The 26,380-nt window shown below is 39.1% G+C and overlaps 2 protein-coding genes across 2 annotated transcripts; both read right to left on the reverse strand.

Moving 5' to 3' along the window:
* Positions 1 to 212: 212 nt before the first annotated feature.
* On the reverse strand, positions 213 to 8,965 carry LOC139324481 (vomeronasal type-2 receptor 26-like). Its single transcript, XM_070954193.1, has 6 exons — positions 8,691 to 8,965; positions 8,035 to 8,326; positions 6,045 to 6,902; positions 2,763 to 2,990; positions 1,439 to 1,565; positions 213 to 1,123 (listed from the first exon to the last, which is right to left on the reverse strand). Exons 1-6 carry the CDS (start codon positions 8,963 to 8,965, stop codon positions 213 to 215), a joined length of 2,691 nt encoding a protein of 896 aa, XP_070810294.1.
* A 2,870-nt stretch (positions 8,966 to 11,835) lies between these two features.
* On the reverse strand, positions 11,836 to 20,793 carry LOC139324482 (vomeronasal type-2 receptor 26-like). Its single transcript, XM_070954194.1, has 6 exons — positions 20,519 to 20,793; positions 19,925 to 20,216; positions 18,122 to 18,979; positions 15,860 to 16,087; positions 14,536 to 14,662; positions 11,836 to 12,746 (listed from the first exon to the last, which is right to left on the reverse strand). The coding sequence occupies exons 1-6, from the start codon at positions 20,791 to 20,793 to the stop codon at positions 11,836 to 11,838; spliced, it is 2,691 nt and encodes an 896-aa protein (XP_070810295.1).
* Between the last annotated feature and the right edge of the window lie 5,587 nt (positions 20,794 to 26,380).

The following is a 26,380-nucleotide window of genomic DNA, read 5'->3' on the forward strand; positions in this document are numbered from 1 at the left end:
CCTGCCATTATTCTTTTTTATAAATAATTCAAGGCAACAAGAATATCTAGTTCTTCTCCCTCCTTCTATTTTTCCCCATACACATGTATGAGACAGTCTCCTACTTTCCTAGGACTCCTAGAAAACTATCTCCTAGTTTCTACCCTGGTACTAGACAAAACTGGTTTTATACTTCCTGATACGTGATGCAAAATAGGAAATAGCAATTAAATTTATGGAACTCTGTTCTTTTCTCTTTTAAGCTGATCTTTTTTGTTCAAATCGGGCCTCAGCAGAATGATGTACAATTTGGGAGAAAAGATGCAAAGCAGTAATCCAGCACTGGAAGCTATAATGGAGAAGATTTCCACAGCAACCATATATTTTCCCTTTGAACTCAGGTATGCTGGAACAAAGGACAACCAAACACTGCAGAAGACCAACATGCTGAAGGTGATAAACTTGGCTTCATTGAAAGTATCAGGCAATTTCCTTGCTAGGAAGGCCAGTGTGAAGCTGACAATGGCAAGGAAGCCCATATAACCCAAGACACAGTAGAACATGAAGGCAGATCCTTCGTTACACTCCAGAATGATTTCTTCCGCTATTGACTTCATGTCAGCATCTGGGAATGGGGGAGAGATGATCAGCCATATAATACAAATTTTAATTTGAATAAAGGAGCAGCAGGATACTAGAAATGTGCCAAGTCTTTTCCCCAACCATTTGGTCATCTTGGACCCTGGCTTGGTAGCCATGAAAGCTAGAACTACGATGATGGTTTTGGCCAAAACACAAGAAATGGCCACTGAGAAGATGATGCCAAAGGCAGTTTGACGAAGGAGACATGTCACCTTGTGATGTTTCCCAATGAATAGCAAAGTACAAAGAAATGATAACAGGAGAGCAACAAGGAGTACATATGTGAGGTTTCGGTTGTTAGCTCTGACAATAGGAGTGTCCTGATACTTAATAAAGATCCAAAGGACTCCAACTGTGATTAAAGAGAAGAAAAGAGAAGAAGTAGCCATAACTGTTCCCAAGGTTTCTTTGTAGTTCAAGAATGTTGTGACTTTGGGGAGACACAAAACCTGCTTCTCATTGGGATGCTGATCTTCTGGACATTGAAAACATTCATCCATGTCTATGAAAGAAAATATCAATGTTGAAGTTGTGTTGAAAGAATAAAAACTGACTACAAGTCAAGTTCAAAGTGAGGTCTGCCAATTAATTTCTAAAAAAAAATATATGTCGTGCATTAACTTAGTTGCCATCAACTTGTATTTGCATCAATCCACTTCTTGGTACCAATAATGAGCATGCTTGCAATTCAAATACTTATCCCTATTTTATAGTCTAATCTGTCAAGTGAAAGAGTTGGCAGAAAACAGAAAATTTCCCATGGTACATTTGACAACCAGATTCATTCGGTGAGGTAGATATATACAATATCTCTTACCCTCCCTGTTAGAAATCTTCCCTTCTGGACATCGAAGACAGTCATAGCAGCAAAATAGTTTTCCTTCTATCTTAATCTTACTGTAGCCTGAATCACACATCCCATTACACAGAGAAAGTGGCTGGGTCTGTCCATAAATAAATAATTTAAAAAAAAGTTTATATTTGGAAACGTGGCATCTCCGTTTCTTTCTGTATTTTCAGAAATGTCTTTCCATCATATTTTTCTTTTGATATAATAATGTGGGACAGCAAAGTCTGGTTTTCGGTGGAAAAGATTTGAACAGCTTTTTTCCTCAGTGCAAGCTTATAGATCACAATACTTAATTTGTCACCAATAAAAAGACCACTTTACAGAGGCATAGATTTACAAATGTTGCTTTCCTTTCTTTGTTTTTGAACATCTATAAGGCTTTTAGTGAATGGGAATGTTTTTGCATAGACTTTACATGCAAGGTGTGAACTTTCTTCATGGCCTACTCTATTTCTCTCCATTTACCCACCTTCTACACTTGAAGGTATCCTAGGGAACACCAATGAATGACTTTCTAAGTCTATCATCTAGGCTACATACACAAAGTGTCACAAGTGGAAATGAGCACTTCACTATGCTTTAGATGCTTCTGGATTGAAAGGATTAACCAGCTGTTGTCGAAGGGGCACCCAAATGTCTTAACAGCAGCATATATAGAGAAAGACTCAAATAATATCTAGACAAGACCCTCTCTGTGGCCCATAAGGAGTTCAGCAGAGACTAAAATCCAGGAAAAGCTTGTTTAGGTGGATGGAAGACTTTGAAGAATTTCAAAGAGTGGATTTATGGAATGCTACAAAGAAGTAATACTGGATGGGACCAATGGAGGAACTGGCACCTGGGTCTGACAAAAACTGAGAAGTATGGAAACCATTGAATAGACTGTTCATGGGTACAAAAAGATCCAGAAACACACTGAACAAATGGGGATATCCAGTTGCTTCTACTCTTTGTGGTTGTGGTAACATTCAGAGAACAAAACATATGTATGCCTGCCCTTTGTGCCCAGATAAGTGTACATCTCAGGACCTTATAGCAGCGTGACAGAACACAATCAATGTTGCTAGTTTCTTGGGTCTGTTTAATTTGTATATATTTTAATCGTGCATTTTATATTTTTAAATATTTTGCCCTATGCTTGTCACACGAATAAACCAACAGCTAGGCTGGAGAGGCTTCAGGGAGAGAATATAATTCTGTTTCCGAGGTTCATTGCTATGGAATAGGTTGGCTCTAAGTGAGCTTTAGAAGTAGTGAAATCTGGACTGAACACAATGTGACTGTGTCATACCTGGTTAAACCTGCTTGGCCACACAATATCATCTTCATAAATGGTGACCATTTTTTCAATGGAGTCCTTGAGATCTATGCCTCCAATGTGGACTTTCTTAAAAGACAAATTTTCAAATGTGATCCAATTGATAATATCAAATCCAGTCTCTAATTCTCCGTTTTCATTGAACCCAATTTTTTGCCCAGCACTATTATTAAATGAAATTCTTCTGATCATGTAGTTGAGCTAAATCAGAAAATAAGCCAAATAGACATATAAATCAGGATGTACAACAGCACTCTTTCTCCTCTTTAAAGTATATAGACAAGAAATCCTTTCAAGGTTTGTAAACTATGAAAGATAATAATAACAGCAATAATAAATTACATTACTGATTGTAACTATGATTACAGAATCTTCATAGCAATAGAATGAAACAGAAGAAATAAAATAAAATAAAATCTGGCTATTCAGCAATTTAAATCAGAGTAATTATTTCTAGCAGATTTTTGAAAAAAATAATTGAGAAACAAGTTTATATTGAGGAGAATATAAAAGAATATAAAGGGAATAATGTTGCAGAAGGCTTTAAACTTTATTTAAAAATGTTAAAATCATAACGATGAGGAAATTCATACATTTTTAAAAAGTTTCTAGTACAGAAATGTCAATTATCTCCATGGATTTCTTTTAAAAGAAATTGAATTTTAAGTTTGCTTTTGGATTTCAGAAACTTCTCTGAATGAGCAGGTTCAGTAAACATATAAAAAAAAAATGTATAAGGAAAAATGTAATAGCAAATGAGCAACATAACATATTGGTCTTGGACCCAATAAATACATAGAACACAATGTTTTAAAATAAATTATATGCTTGTCATCTAGAAATAAATCAGTTTTAGTCTTACTAAACTATCAATACGAAGATGTTTAAAAGGATGAAGCAACATATTTTATACCTAACTTTAGCTTATAGAAACTGTTTTGTGACTGATGAATTCCTAATTTTATAGGGTTTCTTCTTTTTTTATATTTACATGTTAGATATGGATATATTAATGGTATCCTGTATTTTACATTTTTTACTTGCTCTTAGACTGCAAAAAAATAAATCGCTAGATTGAACAAATGAATTCTTGGAAGATTTTTTTTTTTTTTTTTGTAATCTAGTAGGAAAACAGAGTGAGATATCTGTAATTTGTCTTTTGGGGGATTTTACCTTCCATAAATGTTGATTCAGAAGTTTCCCCTTGATTTTACTCCCTTCTCTGTATTTCATTACAGATGAATAGAAGGGTGAGTCTGGGGGAGGAGACGAGGTTAGGTCTTGAGAATATTACCTGGGAGGAGTTTGATCCTGTGGCTCCCGAGGATGTGGACAGGTTCTGGGTAGGATTAGTGCTGTCCCATGTTTATTGGACCCATGTCCCTCCTGGTTGGTACTGGCCTCCCGGGAGGTTACACAAGGCTGGCTCCAGGGGATTATAACTGCTTCTCTGAGTGAGGGTGCCTTTCCCGCCGCCTTGAAAGAGGCAGTGGTGAGGCCCCTCCTCAAGAAGCCTTCCCTGGACCCGGCTGAATTAGCTAACTACCGTCCGGTCTCCAACCTTCGTTTTGTTGCGAAGGTTGTTGAGAGTGTGGTGGCACGACAACTGCCCGGGTACCTGGATGAAGCTATCTATCTAGACCCGTACCAGTCAGGCTTCAGGCAGGGGCACAGCACAGAAACGGCATTGGTCGCGTTGGTGGATGATCTCTGGAGGGCTCGGGACAGGGGTTGCTCCTCTGTCCTAGTCCTATTAGATCTCTCAGCGGCTTTTGATACCATCGACTATGGTATCATGCTGCAGCGGTTGAGAGGGTTAGGAATAGGGGGCACCGTTCTGCGGTGGTTCTCCTCCTTCCTCTCCGACCTCTCGCAGTTCGTGTTGGCAGGGGGGCAGAGGTCAACCTCGAGGCGTCTCACATGGGGAGTGCCACAAGGGTCGGTCCTCTCGTCTTTTCTATTCAACATTTATGTGAAGCCGCTGGGTGAGATCATCCGTGGTTTTGGGGTGAAGTGTCATCTGTACGCTGATGATACTCAGCTGTACATCTCCACCCCAGACCACCCCAACAATCCTTGATGTGATGTCTCGCTGCCTGGAGGCCGTGCGGGTCTGGATGGGGAGGAACAGGCTCAGACTCAACCCGTCCAAGACCGAGTGGCTGTGGCTGTCGGCATCCCGATATAGTCAGCAGGTGCCATCGCTGACTATTGGGGGTGAATCTTTGCCCCCCACAGAGAGGGCTCGCAATCTGGGTGTCCTTCTGGACGCACGGCTGTCTTTAGAAGAGCATATGACGGCCGTGGCCAGGAGGGCCTTTTATCAGGTTCGCCTGATCCGCCAGTTGCAGCCCTTTCTGGACCGGGACGCCTTGCGCACAGTCACTCATGTCCTTGTCACCTCCTGGCTGGACTATTGTAATGCTCTCTACATGGGGCTCCCCTTGAAGAGCACCCGGAGGCTCCAACTGGTCCAGAATGCGGCCACACGGGTGGTTATGGGTGCAACCCGTTGTGCCCGCGTGACACCCCTCCTGCGCGAGCTGCACTGGCTCCCAGTGGTCTTCCGGGTGCAATTCAAGGTGTTGGTTACCACATTTAAAGCGCTCCATGGCATAGGACCCGGGTACCTTCGAGACCGTCTTCTGCCACCAATAGCCTCCCACCGACCAGTCCGTTCCCACAGAAAGGGTCTCCTCATGGTGCCATCAGCCAAGTTATGTCGGCTGGCGACACCCAGGGGGAGGGCCTTCTCTGTGGGAGCCCCAGCCCTGTGGAATGAACTGCCCTCGGAAATACGTAAGATCTCCGACCTCCGGGTGTTTCGCTGCGCACTGAAGACCCTGTTGTTCCGCCAGGCAGGGCTATCAATATAATAATTTTAAATTGGGGAATTTTAATTTTTGGGGTTTTAAATCAGCCAAATTTATTTAATTATTTTAATTTTTAATCATTGTTGTGTCCTGTGTTTTTAAATTGGCTGTACACCGCCCTGAGTCCTTCGGGAGAAGGGCGGTATAGAAATAAAATTATTATTATTATTATTATTATTATTATTATTATTATTATTATTATTATTATTATTATTATTATTATTATTATTATTATTTTACATTTTTTACTTGCTCTTAGACTGCAAAAAAAATAAATAGCTAGATTGAACGAATGAATTCTTGGAAGATTTTTTTTTTTTTTTTGTAATCTAGTAGGAAAACAGAGTGAGACATCTGTAATTTGTCTTTTGGGGGATTTTACCTTCCATAAATGTTGATTCAGAAGTTTCCCCTTGATTTGCCTCCCTTCTCTGTATTTCATTACAGATGAATAGAAGTCATGCAAAGCATGTGCCACCGCATATATAGCATTGTAGACACCATAGCTGTGGCCACTCATTTCCATTTCAAAGACAGATGTAGGAAGAAACTCCAGTTTCTCCTTTCCAGTACAAGTGGCCCCATTTGCCTTTTGTGTTACAGAGGTATGGAAGGAACATTGAAAGGCATTTTCCCAGAAGATCTTGATAAAAGTATCTTCCCTTTCCAAGTTAGGGCTTCTCATGTGAACATATTGATGGAATCCCAGTACCTTCTCTGAGTTAATTGCAAAAGATAAAGCACCATGAAGGAAAACCATATCCATATTTCGGTGAGAGTGAATTGATATGAAATCCATCTGGATTGTCATAATCCAGACTTTCCCTTTTGTCCATAGTGGTAAATTATTATTTTTCAAAATACTGGAAAGAAACCTAAGAGCCATCATGTTGGCACTTTCACCATGAACTACCACCACAGTGACGTTACTTTTCATAACAAATCTGTACATGTTAAATCCTATTTCGATCATCTTTTTCAGATTATTTGAATGAACAGTTTTGGGAAATCTTGCAACAAAGTCAAAGCAGATGCCACTCTGGGTAGCCATGGGAAGCACCCTGCGCAGAAACATTTCACCCCTCTCATTGTCTACTAGCAACATCCCAACCCATGTCCATGTGAAATATAGCAATAATTGAGGAATTCCCTTGTACTGACTGTCCATATTCGGCAACATCTGTTGGTAAAAAGCAGTTTGTTCTTTTGTGCTAATTTCAGGAGCAGAACCATACAATATCTAGAAACAGAGAGATAAACAATAAAAAGGGGAATAAATGAATGTAAAGTGAAAAGTTGATGTGCAATCGGATTCTTTCCCTATTTTGTCTGCTAAATTAGAAACTGAAGCCGGAATGGGTGTAAGTTTTATGTTCATATTCAAGATGAGCTAATGGAGCAGGAATGTTCAGCATTTCTCATGACTTAATTAAGTAAGTTCAATCAGAAGACCTCCATCTGTGCATGGAGATTGCTATGCCATCACTTCCAAGGCTGAGCTGCATCACGAAAATAGGTCAGTGGTTCAGAGTTGCATCAGAACACCAGTTCACAATTCAGAGATGAATCATATTATGTTAGGTTACCAAAAACAATTTACAGAATAAACTCCATGTCTGGGATTTCCAATATCATATCTCAAGACACAAAGTTTAGTACAGAGAGCACAAACTGTATCACTTAAATATTTAAGTAATGCGATTTGTACTCCAAATTAAATATCATTAAAATAAATATTAATTTACAATATATTATTTAATTAGTAAAAAAGATTATCCAGTTGTTTTCAATACGATTGATGCAATATTTCAAGATTATTTCATTTTAGTTCCAAGGAGAACTTTAGCGGGCAAGAGAGAAACTAAAACAAAATCAATACTGAGTCAAAAAAAAAAAAATCCTAAATACTAGGATGGGTGAACCTTGACTATACTCACTTTGGAGAATATTGATTTTTCTGAAAAATAAAGCAAAATACAGTTTTATTATAGTTGCAATGATATTTTAAGTAAAGTTTGAACAGTATAATTTTCAAGGCACAAGTGTTCCCAGACCCAGTTTGCAATTCTGACCACTTTTCACCATTTGTTTAGCAACTCTTTCTCTGAAATAACTAATAAAATGTTACTTCTGGGCAATGTATACTATCCCCATTAATTGCCTAGCCTCTTGAAAAATCAAAAAGCTGAAGAATTAAGGTGCTGTGGCATAACCAAAACATGCCAAAATTCACTTGTAGTCTCTAGCAGCATAAATTTCCTAAAATGCATCCTTTTTATTACAATCACAATATTTTTTCCTTGAAGATTTCTACAGAAAAATCTTATATGGATTTTTATCTATTGCCTCTTAATTCCAAGGAAACAACATACCTGTGGCATCTTGTACAGGGAAAGGATATTAGCCATGTATAGATAGATGTCAGAGGAAGGTCCTCCAATGACTGCTATTGGTCTGTTTTGAGCATCACAGTTGTAGTTAGGTATGAATTGGCCCTTTGTAAAGAAGAGCTCCAATGAGGCACGGTATGTCCAACTTGGATCAAAGTAGGCATTATAGATATGGAACCCCAAGGTATGGTTCGGTAAAATAGAGGTATCTCTATTGATTTCCATGATGGCAAACTCTAAAGTGAGGATGTGTTGATACATTGGAGTTATGACCCTAAAATAAGCATTATATATTGTCAAAATACATACTTCCTAAAATATCTTAGATGGTATAGATCAATTCAGTTTAATGATCATAACCCATTTCTGTTTGTCTGTCTGTCTGTTCTATCTATCTATCTATCTATCTATCTATCTATCTATCTATCTATCTATCTATCTATCTATCTATCATCATCATCTCTCTATTCATCTATCCATCATCCATCCATCCATCCATCCATTCTTCCATCATCTAATATTTATGATCTATTGTCCATCTATATATTTTCCTACCGTACATACAAATACTCTCCCTCTCTCCCTCCCTCTGCTCTTTTCTTCTTTCTCTTTTCATGTCTCTCTGTAAAACAACTTACAGAGTGTTGCCAAAAGGCTCCTTAAATGGATGTCTCCTGAAATCTATTATTCTATAGTAGATGTAGATCTGAGAGAAAATGCCCACAATTATGAAATCTCCTGACTGATATTTCTTGTGAAGAAAAGGCAGAGGGTCATTAGTCCTACATTTAGCACTGGGAATCACAGACATCATTTCAGGCAAAAGCACCAAGACCAAGGCTGTAAGTATCATCATGATGTGTAAAAGTGTCTTATCGTAAATCAGTTGAAGTTTCCCCAAGCTCTGCCTCATTAAGAGTATTTATACTTGCACTTGTCTCCACAACAAGTTCTTGCCCACTAGGAGATGAAGTTGAAACAATGATGTGGGAATTGATAATGACAATTGAAAGATCAACAATTCAAAATTCAAGACCTTGGAAACCATGGCATGTAAACAATTGTATACCATCCTGTTATTACTGACAGCAATGAAAACTAAAAAGAAATACAGAACTTTCCCCCATTTGTACGAAAACAGGAAAAAAAGTTCTTCCAGTTTTAAAACAATATGGCCTTACATTAATTTACAGATTGCTTATTTGTTTGCTTGATATCTCACCATAGTCTCAGAGCTGTTGAGGATGTACAAAATATTAAAAGGAAACATAAAATACATTAAATTAAATTAAATTAAATTAAATTAAAATACAATCTACATAACAAGAATTAAAATATTAAAAAATATCAGCTTCATGCCACATAATAGTAAAATTATTATTTTAAATATGATGCTGTAAATACATACATATACACATACACATACACATACACACACACACACACACACACACACACACACACACACACACACACACACATATATATATATATATATATATATATATATATATATATATATATATATATATATTTCTATAATTCATCAAGAACTTCAGTGGAAGTTTACACCTCATTGACATTTGATGCGAGTCAGATTTGGATATCTGTCTATCTGTCTATCTTTCTATCTATTTATCTATCATCTATCTATCTATCTATCTATCTATCTATCTATCTATCTATCTATCATCATTTATCTATCTGCTTTTAGTTGTACACAAAACTGAATTGGTAATCAATATAGGTGCTGTCAAATTGCCATTATATCATCATAACATTAGAATTCCATTATCTCAAAGTCTACAGTCCCCTCCCATAAGGCTTAAAAGACCAGCAACGGCTCTTGGGCTCTTTTACAGAAAACAACATTGATAGATTTGTTTCTTGTCTTGCTGCATTGTCGGCATCTTCTGCTTCTGAATTTTTGCCAAGAAAAGTCTTTGGCAGTTTGCCTAATTAGACCAAGGTTGGTGATAAGGCTGAAGAATTGTGTTATGAAGAATTTGTTTTGAATTAGTTTGGGCTACACTGAGAATGAGTTAATTCTCAGCTGTTCTAATAAAGTCTGTTTGTTTTCAAACTGAATGAGTCTGATAATACCTACCTGGGCCTGGGTCACAACACCAGTTTCCAGCGTGCGCATGCACACTGGTCACCTGGTCTTCCAGTTTCTGTCATGCATGTGGGCATGAAGATAAGCTGGCCGGTGTCTGTGTGGGCTTCAGAAACCAGAGGAGCAATGGGCGATGGCTGGTGTGATCGGAGAGATAGCTCTGCATGCCATTTCCGGCAGGTGTGCCATAGGTTCACCATCACAGGTCTCGATTACCTTGATAATCTAGGTAATCAGTGTCTTTCATGTATCAAAGTGCCTCATGGAAATTCTTAATGTCATTTATCTTGCTTAAATTAGTTTCTCGGGTGTTCTAATAAACACAGGTGTTATTCTACTTTAATAAAAGTTTGAATCCAATGGAAATATCAGTTCTGTAAGATTTAGTCTTAACTCATTTTCAGTAATAAGCCCATGAGAGTTCAATAGTGCTTTCATGAAATTGGATTTTTATTTATCACATTTATATGGCCACATATACAAGATCATATACCCCACGTAACGGGGTGAGGTCCTGTTATTTCTCCCAGCTTCTGACAACCTAGCAGTTCGATAGCATGTAAAAAATGCAAGAAGAAAAATAGGGATCACCTTTGGTGGGAAAGTAACAACGTTCCGTGCACCTTTGACATTTAGTCATGCCGACCACATGACCACGGAGACGTCTTCAAACAGCGCTGGCTCTTCAGCTTTGAAACAGAGATGAGCACCACCCCCTAGAGTTGGGAACAACTAGCACATATGTGCGAGGAGAACCTTGACCTTATACCATGCTAAGTTGGGCGATTGAGGAAGCAGAAGCAAGGTAGTGCATGACAACAGCTCTTGAATGTAGTGTGAACTTCAGCAAAGGTTACAGTATTACAGTTCCCTTTATATACCTTGCTGGCCAGGGAGCTGACCAATCACAATTGACCCATTGTATTTCAAATCTCCCGCCAAAACTTACATACATAACGTACCATATCATATGGGTGCCATAAAAACAAATTTAAAAAACTGGAGTTTAGAACAGGGCATTTTATTATTAGAGTTTTATAATGGTTTTTTTAAAAGATTTACCCTGGTGGTTAATGCTACTGTAAATATCTATATCTATGTATTATATATATATCCATATAAATCCATATATCTCTCTATGTCTATCTCCATGTTCATCTCTCTCTCGTTCTCTCTCCCTCCCATATATATACATACATATATATATATATATATATATATATATATATATATATATATATATATATGTTTATGTAAGTTTTAATATATATATACACACATGCCTAAGGCCTCAGTCTCCTGGTTTCTAGCCTAGTATCTTAGAAATTTAGATGTTCTGCATTTAGGATCCATATATCATTTAAAGCCACCCTGGGTCTTCGGAGAGGGGTGGCATATAAATTGAATGAATGAATAAATAAATAAATGGTTCAGCAGAGGGAATTTTTTTTTAAAAAAGATGTTTCTTTCTTCTGCCATTATTATTTTTTATAAATAATTCAAGACAGCAAAAATATCTAATACTTCTCCCTCCTTCTATTTTTCCCCACACAAAATGTATGAGGAAGGAATAGAATTCACAATCTCCTAGTTTCTACCCTGGTCCTAGACAAAACAGGTTTTATACTTCCTGATACCTGATGCAAAATAGGAAACAGCAATTAAATTTATGGTACTCTCTTTTTTTCTCTTTTGAGCTGATCTTTTTTGTTCAAATCGGGCCTCAGCAGAATGATGTACAATTTGGGAGAAAAAATGCAAAGCAGTAATCCAGCACTGGAAGCTATAATGGAGAAGATTTCCACAGCAACCATATATCTTCCCTTTGAACTCAGGTATGCTGGAACAAAGGACACCCAAACACAGCAGAAGACCAACATGCTGAATGTGATAAACTTGGCTTCATTGAAAGCATCAGGCAATTTCCTTGCTAGGAAGGCCAGTGTGAAGCTGACAATGGCAAGGAAGCCCATATAACCCAAGACACAATACAACATGAAGGCAGATCCTTCGTTACACTCCAGAATGATTTCTTCTGCTATTGACTTCATGTCAGCATCTGGGAATGGGGGAGAGATGAACAGCCATATAATACAAATTTTAATTTGAATAAAGGAGCAGCAGGATACTAGAAATGTGCCAAGTCTTTTCCCCAACCATTTGGTCATCTTGGACCCTGGCTTGGTAGCCATGAAAGCTAGAACTACGATGATGGTTTTGGCCAAAACACAAGAAATGGCCACTGAGAAGATGATGCCAAAGGCAGTTTGACGAAGGAGACATGTCACCTTGTGAGGTTTCCCAATGAATAGCAAAGTACAAAGAAATGATAACAGGAGAGCAACAAGGAGTACATATGTGAGGTTTCGGTTGTTAGCTCTGACAATGGGAGTATCCTGATGCTTAATAAAGATCCAAAGGATTCCAACTGTGATTAAAGAGAAGAAAAGAGAAGAAGTAGCCATAACTGTTCCCAAGGTTTCTTTGTAGTTCAGGAATGTTGTAACTTTGGGGAGACACAAAACCTGCTCCTCATTGGGATGCTGATCTTCTGGACATTGAAAACATTCATCCATGTCTATGAAAGAAAATATCAATGTTGAAGTTGCATTGGAGGAATAAAAACTGACTGTATAAAGTGAGGACTGCCAATTAATTTCTGAAAAAATATATGTAGTACATGAAATTAGTTGCCATCAAGTTATCTATATATATATAAAAGCGAAAACCACTCTCGTAATCACGAAATCTCCAGAACTGTAAAGGCTACAAACTTGAAATTTGCCACCTATGTTCACTTTGGCTTTTAGGTGCTCACTAAGAAAGGATTTTTCGAAATGACCATCAGAGCAGTAGCATTTCCTATATTATTATTAACACACTCTGACGTTAAGGAGTTGTACTCCCACTCTCCACCTGAAAAGAAATCTGTTCCAAATGCAAAACACGAGCAGAGGAGAGGAGTTTCAATTTTTTTACTTTCACAGCAGCATAAAAGGGATAGAACAGGGGAGGCTTCTGTGGGGCAAGGCTGAGGGAGAGAAGGGGATAGGATAGGGGAGGCTTCTGTGGGGCAAGGCTGAAAGGGAGAGGAGAGGCCGATCATAACTACTCAGCTAGTATTTGCATAAATTCACTTCTTGCTAGCAATAATGAACATGCTTGCAATGCAATTACTTATTTTATTTATTTATTTATTTATTTATTTATTATATTTCTATACCGCCTTTCTCCCGTAGGACTCAAGGCGGTGTACAGTCAAGAAAAATATAGACACACAAACATCATAAAATTGCTAATTAAAATTGTTACTTAGTTTGGTCAATTAAATAAAACCCAGAATTAGATAACATTAAAAAAATCATTTGCATGTTTGTATGTTTAGCCCTGCCTGTTGGAACATCAGGGTCTTGAGGGCACGGCGGAAAGCACGGAGATCAGGGATATTCCGTATCTCCGGGGGCAGTTCATTCCAAAGGGTTGGAGCCCCCACAGAGAAGGCCCTCCCCCTGGGAGTCACCAGTCGACATAATTTGACTGACGGTACCCTGAGTAGTCCCTCCCTGTGAGAACGAACTGGTCGGTGGGAGGCTATTGGTGGCAAAAGACGGTCTCGTAGGTACCCAGGTCCTAAGCCATGGAGCGCTTTAAAGGTGATAACTAACACCTTGAATCGCACCCGGAAGACCACCGGGAGCCAGTGCAGCTCGCGTAGGAGAGGTGTTACATGGGCGTAATGAGCTGCGCCCATAATCACCCGCGCGGCTACGTTCTGGACCAGTTGGAGCCTCCGGGTGCTTTTCAAGGGGAGCCCCATGTAGAGAGCATTACAGTAGTCCATACGGGAGGTAACTAGGGCATGAGTGACCGTGCGCAAGGCGTCCCGATCCAGAAAGGGACGCAACTGGCGGATCAGGCGAACCTGATAAAAGGCACCCCTGGCCACGGCCGTCAAATGATCTTCTAAAGATAACCGTGAATCCAGGAGGACACCCAAGTTGCGGGCCCTCTCTGTGGGGAGCAAGATCTCATCCCCTATTGTCAGTGATGGTACCAGCTGACTATACCGGGACGCCGGAAGCCACAGCCACTCGGTCTTGGAGGGGTTGAGTCTGAGCTTGTTTCTCCCCATCCAGATCCGCACGGCCTCCAGGCAACGGGACATCACAGCAAGGGCATCATTGGGGTGGTCTGGGGTGGAGATGTATAGCTGTGTGTCATCAGCATACTGATATATTTTATATACTTATCCCTATTTTCTAGTCTAATCTGCCAAGTAAAAGAGTTGGCAGAAAACATAAAATTTCCCATGGTACATTTGACAATCCCTTTCATTTGCTAAGGTAGATATATACAATATCTCTTACCCTCCCTGTTAGAAATCTTCCCTTCTGGACATCGAAGACAGTCATAGCAGCAAAATAGTTTTCCTTCTATCTTAATCTTACTGTAGCCTGAATCGCACTTCCCATTACACAGAGAAAGTGGCTGGGTCTGTCCATAAATAAATAATTTAAAAAAAAGTTTATATTTGGAAACGTGGCATCTCCGTTTCTTTCTGTATTTTCAGAAATGTCTTTCCATCATATTTTTCTTTTGATATAATAATGTGGGACAGCAAAGTCTGGTTTTCGGTGGAAAAGATTTGAACAGCTTTTTTCCTCAGTGCAAGCTTATAGATCACAATACTTAATTTGTCACCAATAAAAAGACCACTTTACAGAGGCATAGATTTACAAATGTTGCTTTCCTTTCTTTGTTTTTGAACATCTATAAGGCTTTTAGTGAATGGGAATGTTTTTGCATAGACTTTACATGCAAGGTGTGAACTTTCTTCATGGCCTACTCTATTTCTCTCCATTTACCCACCTTCTACACTTGAAGGTATCCTAGGGAACACCAATGAATGACTTTCTAAGTCTATCATCTAGGCTACATACACAAAGTGTCACAAGTGGAAATGAGCACTTCACTATGCTTTAGATGCTTCTGGATTGAAAGGATTAACCAGCTGTTGTCGAAGGGGCACCCAAATGTCTTAACAGCAGCATATATAGAGAAAGACTCAAATAATATCTAGACAAGACCCTCTCTGTGGCCCATAAGGAGTTCAGCAGAGACTAAAATCCAGGAAAAGCTTGTTTAGGTGGATGGAAGACTTTGAAGAATTTCAAAGAGTGGATTTATGGAATGCTACAAAGAAGTAATACTGGATGGGACCAATGGAGGAACTGGCACCTGGGTCTGACAAAAACTGAGAAGTATGGAAACCATTGAATAGACTGTTCATGGGTACAAAAAGATCCAGAAACACACTGAACAAACGGGGATATCCAGTTGCTTCTACTCTTTGTGGTTGTGGTAACATTCAGAGAACAAAACATATGTATGCCTGCCCTTTGTGCCCAGATAAGTGTACATCTCAGGACCTTATAGCAGCGTGACAGAACACAATCAATGTTGCTAGTTTCTTGGGTCTGTTTAATTTGTATATATTTTAATCGTGCATTTTATATTTTTAAATATTTTGCCCTATGCTTGTCACACGAATAAACCAACAGCTAGGCTGGAGAGGCTTCAGGGAGAGAATATAATTCTGTTTCCGAGGTTCATTGCTATGGAATAGGTTGGCTCTAAGTGAGCTTTAGAAGTAGTGAAATCTGGACTGAACACAATGTGACTGGTGCATACCTGATTAAACCTGCTTGGCCACACAATATCATTTTCATAAATGGTGACCATTTTTTCATTGGAGTCCTTGAGGTCCATGTCTCCAACTTGGACTTTCTTAAAAGACAAATTTTCAAATGTGATCCAATTGATAATATCAAATCCAGTCTCTAATTCTCCGTTTTCATTGAACCCAATTTTTTGCCCAGCACTATTATTAAATGATGTTCTTCTGATCATGTAGTTGAGCTAAATCAAAAAATAAGCCAAACAAAGATATATATCAGGATGTACAACAGCACTCTTTTTCCCCTTAAAGTATATAGACAAGAAATCCTTTCAAGGTTTGTATAACATGGAAGATAATAATAACTGCAATAATAAATTACATTACTGATTGTAACTATGATTACAGAATCTTCATAGCATAGACCACCCCAACGATGCCCTTGAAGTGATGTCCCGGTGCCTGGAGGCCGTACGGATCTGGATGGGGAGAAACAGTCTCAGGCTCAACCCATCCAAGACCGAGTGGCTGTGGTTTCTGACGTCCCGATATAGTCAGCTGGTCCCATCGCTGACTATTGGGGGCGAAGCATTGGCCCCCACGGAAAGGGCTCACAACTTGGGTGTCCTCCTGGATTCACGGCTGTCTTTAGAAGAGCACTTGATGGCCGTGACCGGGAGGATTTTTCATCAGGTCCGCCTGATCCGCCAGTTGCGTCCCTTTCTGGATCGGGACTCATTACGCATGGTCACTCATGCCCTCGTCACCTCCCGTCTGGACTATTGTAACGCTCTCTACATGGGGCTCCCCTTGAGGAGCACTCGGAGGCTCCAACTGGCGCAGAGTGCGGCCACGCGGGTGGTGATGGGAGCGACGTGGTGCTCCCATGTAACGCCTCTCCTGCGCGAGTTGCACTGGCTCCCGGTGGTCTTCCGAGTGCGCTTCAAGGTTTTGGTTATCACCTTCAGAGCACTCCATGGCTTAGGACCTGGCTATATGCGGGACCGCCTGCTACCACCAATAGCCTCCCACCGACTAGTATGCTCCCATAGAGAGGGGCTCCTCCGGGTGCCGTCGGCCAAACAATGTCGACTGGCGCCCCCAGGGGGAGAGCCTTCTCTGTGGGGGCACCTACAATCTGGAACGAGCTCCCACCCGAGATACGGAGGATTCCGGATCTGCATACCTTCCGCCGTGCGCTTAAGACGTTCCTATTCCATCAAGCTGGCCTGACCTAAACTTTTCCTCTTTTTAAATGGGAATTTTAAATTTGGTTTTAAATTATTGGGGTTTTAAAATGGTTCAGCCCAATTTATTTAATTTGTTTTATCTCTATTTTAAATTTTGTATTTATATGTTTTATTTTATGGCTGTTCACCGCCCTGAGTCCTTCGGGAGTAGGGCGGTATACAAATTTAATAAAATGAAAATGAAAATAGCAATAGAATGAAACAGAAGAATTAATGTAAAATACTAGATCTGACTATTCAGCAATTTAAATCAGACTAATTATTTCTAGCGGATTTTTGAAAAAAATAATTGAGAAACAAGTTTATATTGAGGAGAGTATAAAAGAATATTATACTTTTATAATAGAGGAAGAATGTTGCAGAAGACTTTAAAATTTATTTAGAAACATTAAAATCATAACAATGAGGACCTTCATACATTTTTTAAAAAATTTCTAGTACAGAAATGTCAATAATCTCTATGGATTTCTTTTAAAAGAAACTGAATTTTGAGTATGTTTTTGGATTTCAGAAACTTCTCCGAATGAGCAGGTTCAGTAAACATATAAGAAAAAATATATAAGAAAAAAAGTAATACCAAATGAGCAACATAACATATACGTCTTGGACCAAATAAATATATAAAATACAATGTTTGAAAATAACTTATATAAATGTCATCTAGAAATAAATCATGTTTAGACTTACTAATTTATCAATACGCATGTGTTTGAAAGGCAGAAGCAACATTTTTATAGATAACTTTAGCTTATAGAAACTGTTTTGTGACTCTAATAAATTCCTAGTTTTATAGTATTTCTTCTTTTTTATATATTTACATAGAGTTACATATGGATAAAACAATGATATTTTACATTTACTTGGTCTTAGAGTATTAAAATATAAATAGCTAACTTTATGTTTACCAAAATTTCTCATTTTCACCTAAATTGGAGAAATGAATTCTTGGATTTTTTTTTTTTTTTTTTTTAATCTAGTGGGAAGATAGAGTGAGACATCTGCAATTTGTCTTTTGGGGTATTTTACCTTCCATAAATGTTGATTCAAAAGTTTCCCCTTGATTTGCCTCCCTTCTCCGTATTTTATTACAGATGAATAGAAGTCATGCAAACCATGTGCCACCGCGTAGATAGCATTGTAGACACTGTAGCTGTGGCCACTGATTTCCATTTCAAAGACAGATGTAGGAAGAACCTCCAGTTTCTCCTTTCCAGTACAAGTGGCCCCATTTGCCTTTTGTGTTACAGAAGGGTGGAAGGAACATCCAAACGCATTTTCCCAGAAGATCTTGATAAAACTGTCTTCCTTTTCCAAGTTAGGGTTTCTCATCTGAACAAATTGGTGGAATCCCAGTACCTTCTCTGAGTGAATTGCAAAAGATAAAGCACCATGAAGGAAAACCAGATCCTTATTTCTGTGAAAGGGATTTGACGTGAAATCCATCTGGATTGTCATAATCCAGACTTTCCCTTTTGTCCATAGTGGTAAATCATTGTCTTTCAATTTACTGGAAAGAAACCTTAGAGTTATCATGTTAGCACTTTCACCATGAACTACCACCACAGTGATGCTACTTTTCATAACAAATCTGTACATGTTAAGTCCTATTTCGATCATCTTTTTCAGATTATTTGAATGAAGAGTTTTGGGAAATCTCGCAATGAAGTCAAAGCAGATGCCACTATGGGTGGCCATGGGAAGCACCCTGCGCAGAAACATTTCACCACTCTCGTTGTCTACTAGCAACATCCCAACCCATGTCCACATGAAATATAGCAATAATTGAGAAATTCCTTTGTACTGACTGTCCATATTCGGCAACATCTGTTGGTAAAAAGCAATTTGTTCTTTTGTGCTAATTTCAGGAGCAGAACCATACAATATCTAGAAACAGATAAACAATAAAAGGGGAAAAAATTGACTGTAAAGTAAAAAGTTGATGTGCAATCAGATACTCTTCCTATTTTGTCCGCTAAATTAGAAACTGAAGCTGGAATCCGTGTACGTTTCATGTTCATATTCAAGATGAGTTAATGGAGCAGGAATGTCCAGCATTTCTCATGACTTAATTAAGTAAGTTCAATCAGAAGACCTCCATCTGTGCATGGAGATTGCTATGCCATCACTTCCAAGGCTGAACTGCATCACCAAAATAGGTCAGTGGTTCAGAGTTGCATTAGAACACCACTTCACAATTCAGAGATGAATCATATCATGTTAGGTTACCATAGAAAAACTTACAGAATAAACTCCATGTCTGGGATTTCCAATATCATATCTCAAGACACAACATTTAATTCAGAGAGGACAAACTGTATCACTTAAATATTTAAGTAATGCAGTTTATACACTCCAAATTAAATATCATTAAGACAAATATTAATTTACAATATACTACTTAATTGCTTAAAAAGATTATCCAGTTGTTTTCAATACTATTGATGCAATATTTCAAGATAATTTTAGCTTATTTCCAAGGAGAATGTTAGCAGGCCAGAGAGAAATTGAAACAAAATCAATACTAACTCCTTAAAAAAATCCCAAATACTAGATTGGGTGAATCCTGATTATGCTCATTTTGGTGAATATTGGTTTTGCTGAAAAATATCCCCAAACCTAGCCCCTTTAAACATCAAAAAGCTGACAAATTAAGGTGCTGTGGTGTAACCAAAACACACCAAAATTCACTTGTAGTCTCTACAAGGATAAATTTCCTAAAATGCATCCTTTTTATTACAATCACAATATTTTTTCCCTTGAAGATTTTTATAGAGAAAATATTATATGGATTTTTATCTCCTGCCTCTAAATTCCAAGGAAACAACATACCTGTGGCATCTTGTACAGGGAAAGGATATTAGCCATGTATAGATAGATGTCAGAGGAAGGTCCTCCAATGACTGCTATTGGTCTGTTTTGAGCATCACAGATATAGTTAGGTATGAATTGGCCCTTTGTAAAGAAGAGCTCCAATGAGGCACGGTATGTCCAACTGGGATCCAAGTAGGCATTATAAATATGGAACCCCAAGGTATGGTTTGGTAAAATAGAGGTATCTCTATTGATTTCCATGATGGCAAACTCTAAAGCAAGGATGTGCTGATACATTGGAGTTATGACCCTAAAATAAGCATTATATATTGTCAAAATACATACTTCCCAAAATATCATAGATGGTATAGGTCAACTCAGTTTAATGATTGTAACGTCTATCTAACCCATTTCTATCTGTCTGTCTGTCTCTCTTTCTGTCTGTCTATCATCTATCTATTCATCTATCCATCCATCCATCCATTCATCATCTAATATTTATAAGCTATTGTCTATCTGTATATTTTCGTACCTTACATACTCTCCCTCTCTCCCTCCCTCTCTCCTCTCTCCTCTATATCCTTTCCTTCTTTCTCTTTTCATACATCTTACAAAGTGGTGCCAAAAAACTCCTTAGATGGATGTTGCCTGAAGTCTATCATTCTACGGTAGATGTAGATCTGAGAGAAAATGCCCACAATTATGAAATCTCCTGACTGATATTGCTTGTGAAGAAAAGGCAGAGGGTCATTAGTCCGACATTTAGCACTGGGAATCATGGACATTATTTCAGGCAAAAGCACCAAGACAAAGGCTGCAAGTATCATCATAATGTGCAAAAGTGTCTTATCGTAAGCCAATTGAAGTTTCCCCAAGCTCTGCCTCATTAAGCGTATTTATACTTGCACTTGTCTCCACAACAAGTTCTTGCCCACTAGGAGATGAAGTTGAAACGATGATGTGGGAATTGATAATGACAATTGAAAGATCAACAATTCAGAATTCAAGACCTAGGAAACCATGGCATGTAAACAATTGTACACCAGCCTGTAATTGCTGACAGCAATGAAAACTAAAAAGAAATACAAAACTTTTCCCCATTTCTACGAAAACAGGAAAAAAAAGTTCTTCCAGTTTTAAAACAATATGGCCTTACATTAATTTACAGATTGCTTATTTGTTTGTTTGATTTCCCACCATAGTCTCAGAGCTGTTGAGGATGCACAAAATATTAAAAAGAAAGAAACAATATGTTAAATTAAAAGTAAAATAAAATACAATCTACATAACAAGAATAAAAAATAAAAAAATGTCAGCCATATGCCACATAATAGTAAAATAATTATTTTAAAAATGATGCTGTACACACACACTATAGATAGATGATAGATAGATAGATAGATAGAGATATAGATAGATAGAGATAGAGATAGAGATAGAGACAGAGATAGAAATAGAGATGTGTTTGTGTGTATGTGTGTGTGGGTGTGTATGTAAGTATTTTTCTCTCAGCCAGGTGTTTTCCTACGTAAATCAAGATCTGTATACAGCCATAGCTCAGTGAAATCCCATTCACCAGCTTCTAGGCTTTTTCAGACATCAAACCAGCATTTTGCTTTCTATTGGGAGATTAAAGGGAGACTAAGATAGATCTATTTCAGACTAATTAGTCCTCATCAGTTAGCTACACCCTCATCTCATGTCTCCTCCCCGTAAAGGTCAAAATAGAAATAGATCTATCTATCTATGTCTGAAAAAGCCTATAAACTAGTGAATGGGATTTTACTGAGCTAGGGCTGTATAAAGATCTTGATTTTAGCGCTCCATGGCATAGGGCCTAACTATCTTCGAGACCGCCTGCTGCCACAGACGACCTCCCATCGACCCGTGCGCTCCCACAGAGAGGGCCTCCTCGGGGTGCCATCAGCCAAACAGTGCAGGCTGGTGACCCCCAGGGGGAGGGCCTTCTCTGTGGGGGCACCTACCCTCTGGAATCAATTGCCTCCAGAGATAAGGAGAATCCAAGACCTCAGTGCCTTCCGCCGTGCCCTTAAACCTTCCTTTTCCAGCAAGCCGGGCTGGCCTAATTTTTAAAGTGTTTTTAAGTGTTTTGTTTATTGTTTTTAATTAATGGGGCCAAATTTATATATATATATATATATATATTAACTGTATTTTAATATTTGTACTTGATGTTTTTACTTGGCTGTTCACCGCCCTGAGTCCTCAGGGAGAAGGGCGGTATAGAAATTAAAAATAAAATAAAAATAAAAATAAATTTATGTACGAAAAAACCTGGCTGAGAGAAAAATACACATAAAGGACTTCGAAAAGAGAAGAAAATAAATATTGACCTTTACGGGGAGGAGACCTAAGATGAGGGTGTGGCTAATTGATGAGGACTAATTAGTCTGAAATAGATCTATCTTAGTCTCCCTTTAATCTCCCAATAGACAGCAAAATGCTGGTTTGATGTCTGAAAAAGACTAGAAACTAGTGAATGGGATTTCACTGAGCTAGAGCTGTATAAAGATCTTTATTTACATAGGGAAAAAACCCGGCTGAGAGAAAAATACACATAAAGGCCTATGAAAAGACAAGAAAATTGTCTGGACTCGCTCAATTGTATTAATGTCCGATATACAGTGTCTCAAAGCTGTATATATCAAATATACTGTATATATATGTTTTCGTAGATTTTCACGGGTACAGGTATGCAAGTCTTGGTGTATTCGGGTCTTCTCCCGTGTAAGATTGAGAGCACTTTGGCAACGTTTTGGCAGAATCTCATCTGCCATCATCAGGCTTATGCAAGGGGTCTTTTGCAGCAACTGCCGTTACTATTTCAAATCTGGTGCTGGTAGTCTGCTTTGCTGGGATGGCCCCACCTCTTCGTTCTGATTGGTTGGGAGTCTCAGTCTGTGTCTATTGGCTTGGCTTCGGGTGTATGGTCAGTTTTTCTCCACCAGGTGGCAGGGCTTCATCTTTGTGGCTGGCTGGAATGTGATTTGGTTGGAGGTCTCGGGGTGTGTGTGTCTGGCTTCTGGGGTGTAGATTTTTCTGTCTGTGGGTTCTGGGACTCGTTTGTTGACAAGGGCTAGTTTCCAGATGTTTGATAGGTGGGAGGTATCATCACTTTTATTCATGTTATGGCGGCGTTTTTCTATTTCAATGGCTTCCATAATTATTCTCTTGTTGAGGTGTTCAGTTTTGGAGATTAATTTGGTTCCTTCAAAATCAATTTCATGTCCTGAAGCTTTAAGGTGCTGGAAAAGAGAGGAAGTTTTTTCTTCTTTTCTGACTGTATTCTTGTGTTCTGCAATGCGTGCATTTATTCTCCTATTAGTTTGTTCAATGTATGTGGCTGGACAGATTTTGCATGGTATTTCATAGCCTCCTTGGTTTTCTAACTGGATCTTGTCTTTGGGTTTCTTAAGATGTTGGCTATTTTTTGGTCAGTGCAGAAGGCTGTCTTGATATTGTGTTTGTGGAGAATTTTGCTGATTTTATCTGTGGTGCCTTTGATGTAAGGGAGGAGGACGATGTCATTGTCCTGTTCTGTGTCTTGTTTCTTGGTGGGTGTCTCCCTTTGGATTAGGTTGGTGATAGTGTTTCTTTGGAATTCATTAGAAATTAATACGTTTGTGAGAGTGTGTAATTCAATTTTCAGGTGGTCTTTGTCGGCTTAGCGTTTGGTTCTGGAGATGAGAGTCTTGGCTACGGAGTTGATCTGTGCAGGGTGGTGATGTGATTGTGCATTTAAGTAGCGGTTGGTGTGTGTTTTTTTCTTGTAGATGGTGTGTCCTAGGGAGCCATTGGTTTTTTTGTAGATTAGGACGTCCAGAAAGGGAAGTTTGTTGTTAGCTTCTGTTTCTGTAGTAAATTGTATTTTGGGGTGTAGGCTGTTGAGATGTGTGAGGAAGTTGTCCAGTTTTTCTTTCCCGTGTGGCCAAATTACGAAACTGTCATCTACATATCTCAGCCAGAGTTTGGGTTTGTGTTCAGATTTATCTAAGGCGTTGGTTTCAAAGTGTTCCATCTACAGGTTTGCAATGACGGGTGAGAGGGGTGATCCCATAGGTGCTCCTTCTATCTGTTTGTATCTTTGTCCATTGTGGATGAAGTATGTGTTGATTACGCAATGGTTGGTCAGATCTAGGATGTGTTTAGGGGGGTTGTATTTGTTTTGGATTGCGGTCAAGGCTTCTTTAATAGGTACTTGGGTGAAGAGGGATATGACATCGAAGCTCACAAGTAGGTCACTGGGTTGTAGGTTTTGTTTCTTTATTGTTTCTATGAAGTGGAATGAGTTTTGTATGTATGAGTTGATGGATTCTGCATAGTTGTTGGCAAGAAATTTGGCAAGATTCTGTAGAGGTGAGCCTATGGAGCTGACTATGGGTCTGAGTGGTGTTCCTTCTTTGTGTATCTTGGGGAGGACATAGAGCTTGGGGCATCTGGATGATTTCTCTCTGGGGATGAGTTTTTGCAGGATCTCTTCACTGATGGGAGAGGCTTTTATTTTGGATTTGGTGGTTTTTTCCAGGTAGGTGGTGGGATCTGTGTTTAGAGGTTTGTAAGCGGGGTCTTGGAGTAGGTTGGATAGTTTGGCTTGGTAGTCAGATGTGTTCATCACCACTGTGGCATTGCCTTTGTCTGCTGGGAGAATGATTATGTTATTGTCTTTCCTTAAGTTGGTGAGTGCTTTTTGTTCCTTTTGGTGTAAGTTGTTTCTGGGTGGATTGCTGGAGCAGAGGACATTGGTGACTTCAAGTCTGATTTTATTGGCTTCAATAAAGGGGGGGGGGTTAAGCCAGCCCAGCTTGATGAAATAAAAAAAGTTTTAAGGGCACAGTGAAAAGCACGGAGATCTGGGATCCTACGTATCTCCGGGGGCAGGTCATTCCAGAGGACAGGTGCTGCCACAGAGAAGGCCCTCCCCTGGGGGTCGCCAGCCGACATTGTCTGGCTGATGGCACCCTGAGGAGTCCCTCCCTGTGGGAGCATACTGCCAGTGGGAGGCTATTGGTGGCAGAAGGCGGTCCCGTAAGTACCCAGGCCCTAAGCCATGGAGCGCTTTAAATGTGGTAACCAACACCTTGAAGCGCACCCGGAAGACCACTGGGAGCCAGTGCAGCTCGCACAGGAGGGGTGTCACATGGGAGCGCCCCATCGCTTTCATGAAGTCAGATTTTGATTTATCACATTTATATGGCCACACATCATATACCCCACATAACGGGATTAGCTCCTGTTACTTGTCCCAGCTTCTGAAAACCAGGCAGTTCGAAAGCACGTAAAAAATGCAAGTAGAAAAATAGTGACCACATTTGGTGGGAAGGTAACAATGTTCCATGGACCTTTGACATTTAGTCATGACAGCCACATGACCACGGAGACATCTTCAGTTTTGAAACAGAGATGAGCACTGCCCCCTAGAGTTGGGAACAACTAGCACACATGTGTGAGGGGAACCTTTACCTTATACCACATCATATGGGTGCCTTAAAAACAACTTTAAAAAATATCAAGAAGTAAAAAAAATAATATTATGAAAGGCTATGAGGGGGCATCAAATGAATAATGGAGCCACCTGATCCAATTGCCTCTCTATTGTGACCTCCCACGTCTGTTGATAAAAGATTCCACAAAATTGGCAAAGAACAGAACAGAACAGATTTTTTTATTGGCCAAGTGTGATTGGAATTTGTCTCTGGTGCATAAGCTCTCAATGTACATACAAACTACAAACATACAGTAAATATACAATGTACATACAAACATAAGCTCTCAGTGTACAGTACATAAGCATTTAGTGTATATACAAACAACAATGTGATAAATCATAATCATAAATCATAAGATACAATCATAAATCATAAGATGCAAAGAACAAAGTGATAGATCAAAAGATACTAATAGGAGAATGTAATAGAAGGGAAGATGGGGTAAGATAAGAAAAATGGGAACAATGTCAACTGAGGGTGGGGAGGTCCTACATGATAGATGCTATGGCAGAAAAGACTTGTAATTCCTTAGGAAAACAGACCCACATATCTCTTCTACAAGATTTGATACTGTAGGATGGGCAGATGTTAAACCTGAAGAGGCAATGATTCAAATATTCCAGCCCCATGTCGAGAAATTAATGGTTATAGGATTGTAAATCAATGGTCAAACAAACAATAAACAAAGGATCATGAAATTATGATGGATTATGTCCCTACTTCTTGAAAAAGCTTTCCACTTCCATAGCCGAACCTCTAAGCACAACCTATCAGGTATCTTTCAGAACCATTTTCCTTGCCAAGACCTATGGTCATTGGCCACGATCATTCCTATCTTCAAACAGGGAGACCCCAGCCAAGTTGAAAATTACAGACCAATCTCAATGTGTTGCGTCAGCTGCAAAGTTTACCTGGGATGAGTTCGACCCTGTGACTCCTGAGGACGTGGACAGGATCCTGGGGAGGT

The sequence above is a fragment of the Pituophis catenifer genome, unplaced genomic scaffold, assembly GCF_029215685.1.
Source record: "Pituophis catenifer annectens isolate HBS135680 unplaced genomic scaffold, rPitCat1.0.hap2 SCAF_15, whole genome shotgun sequence".
Lineage (NCBI taxonomy): Eukaryota > Metazoa > Chordata > Lepidosauria > Squamata > Colubridae > Pituophis > Pituophis catenifer.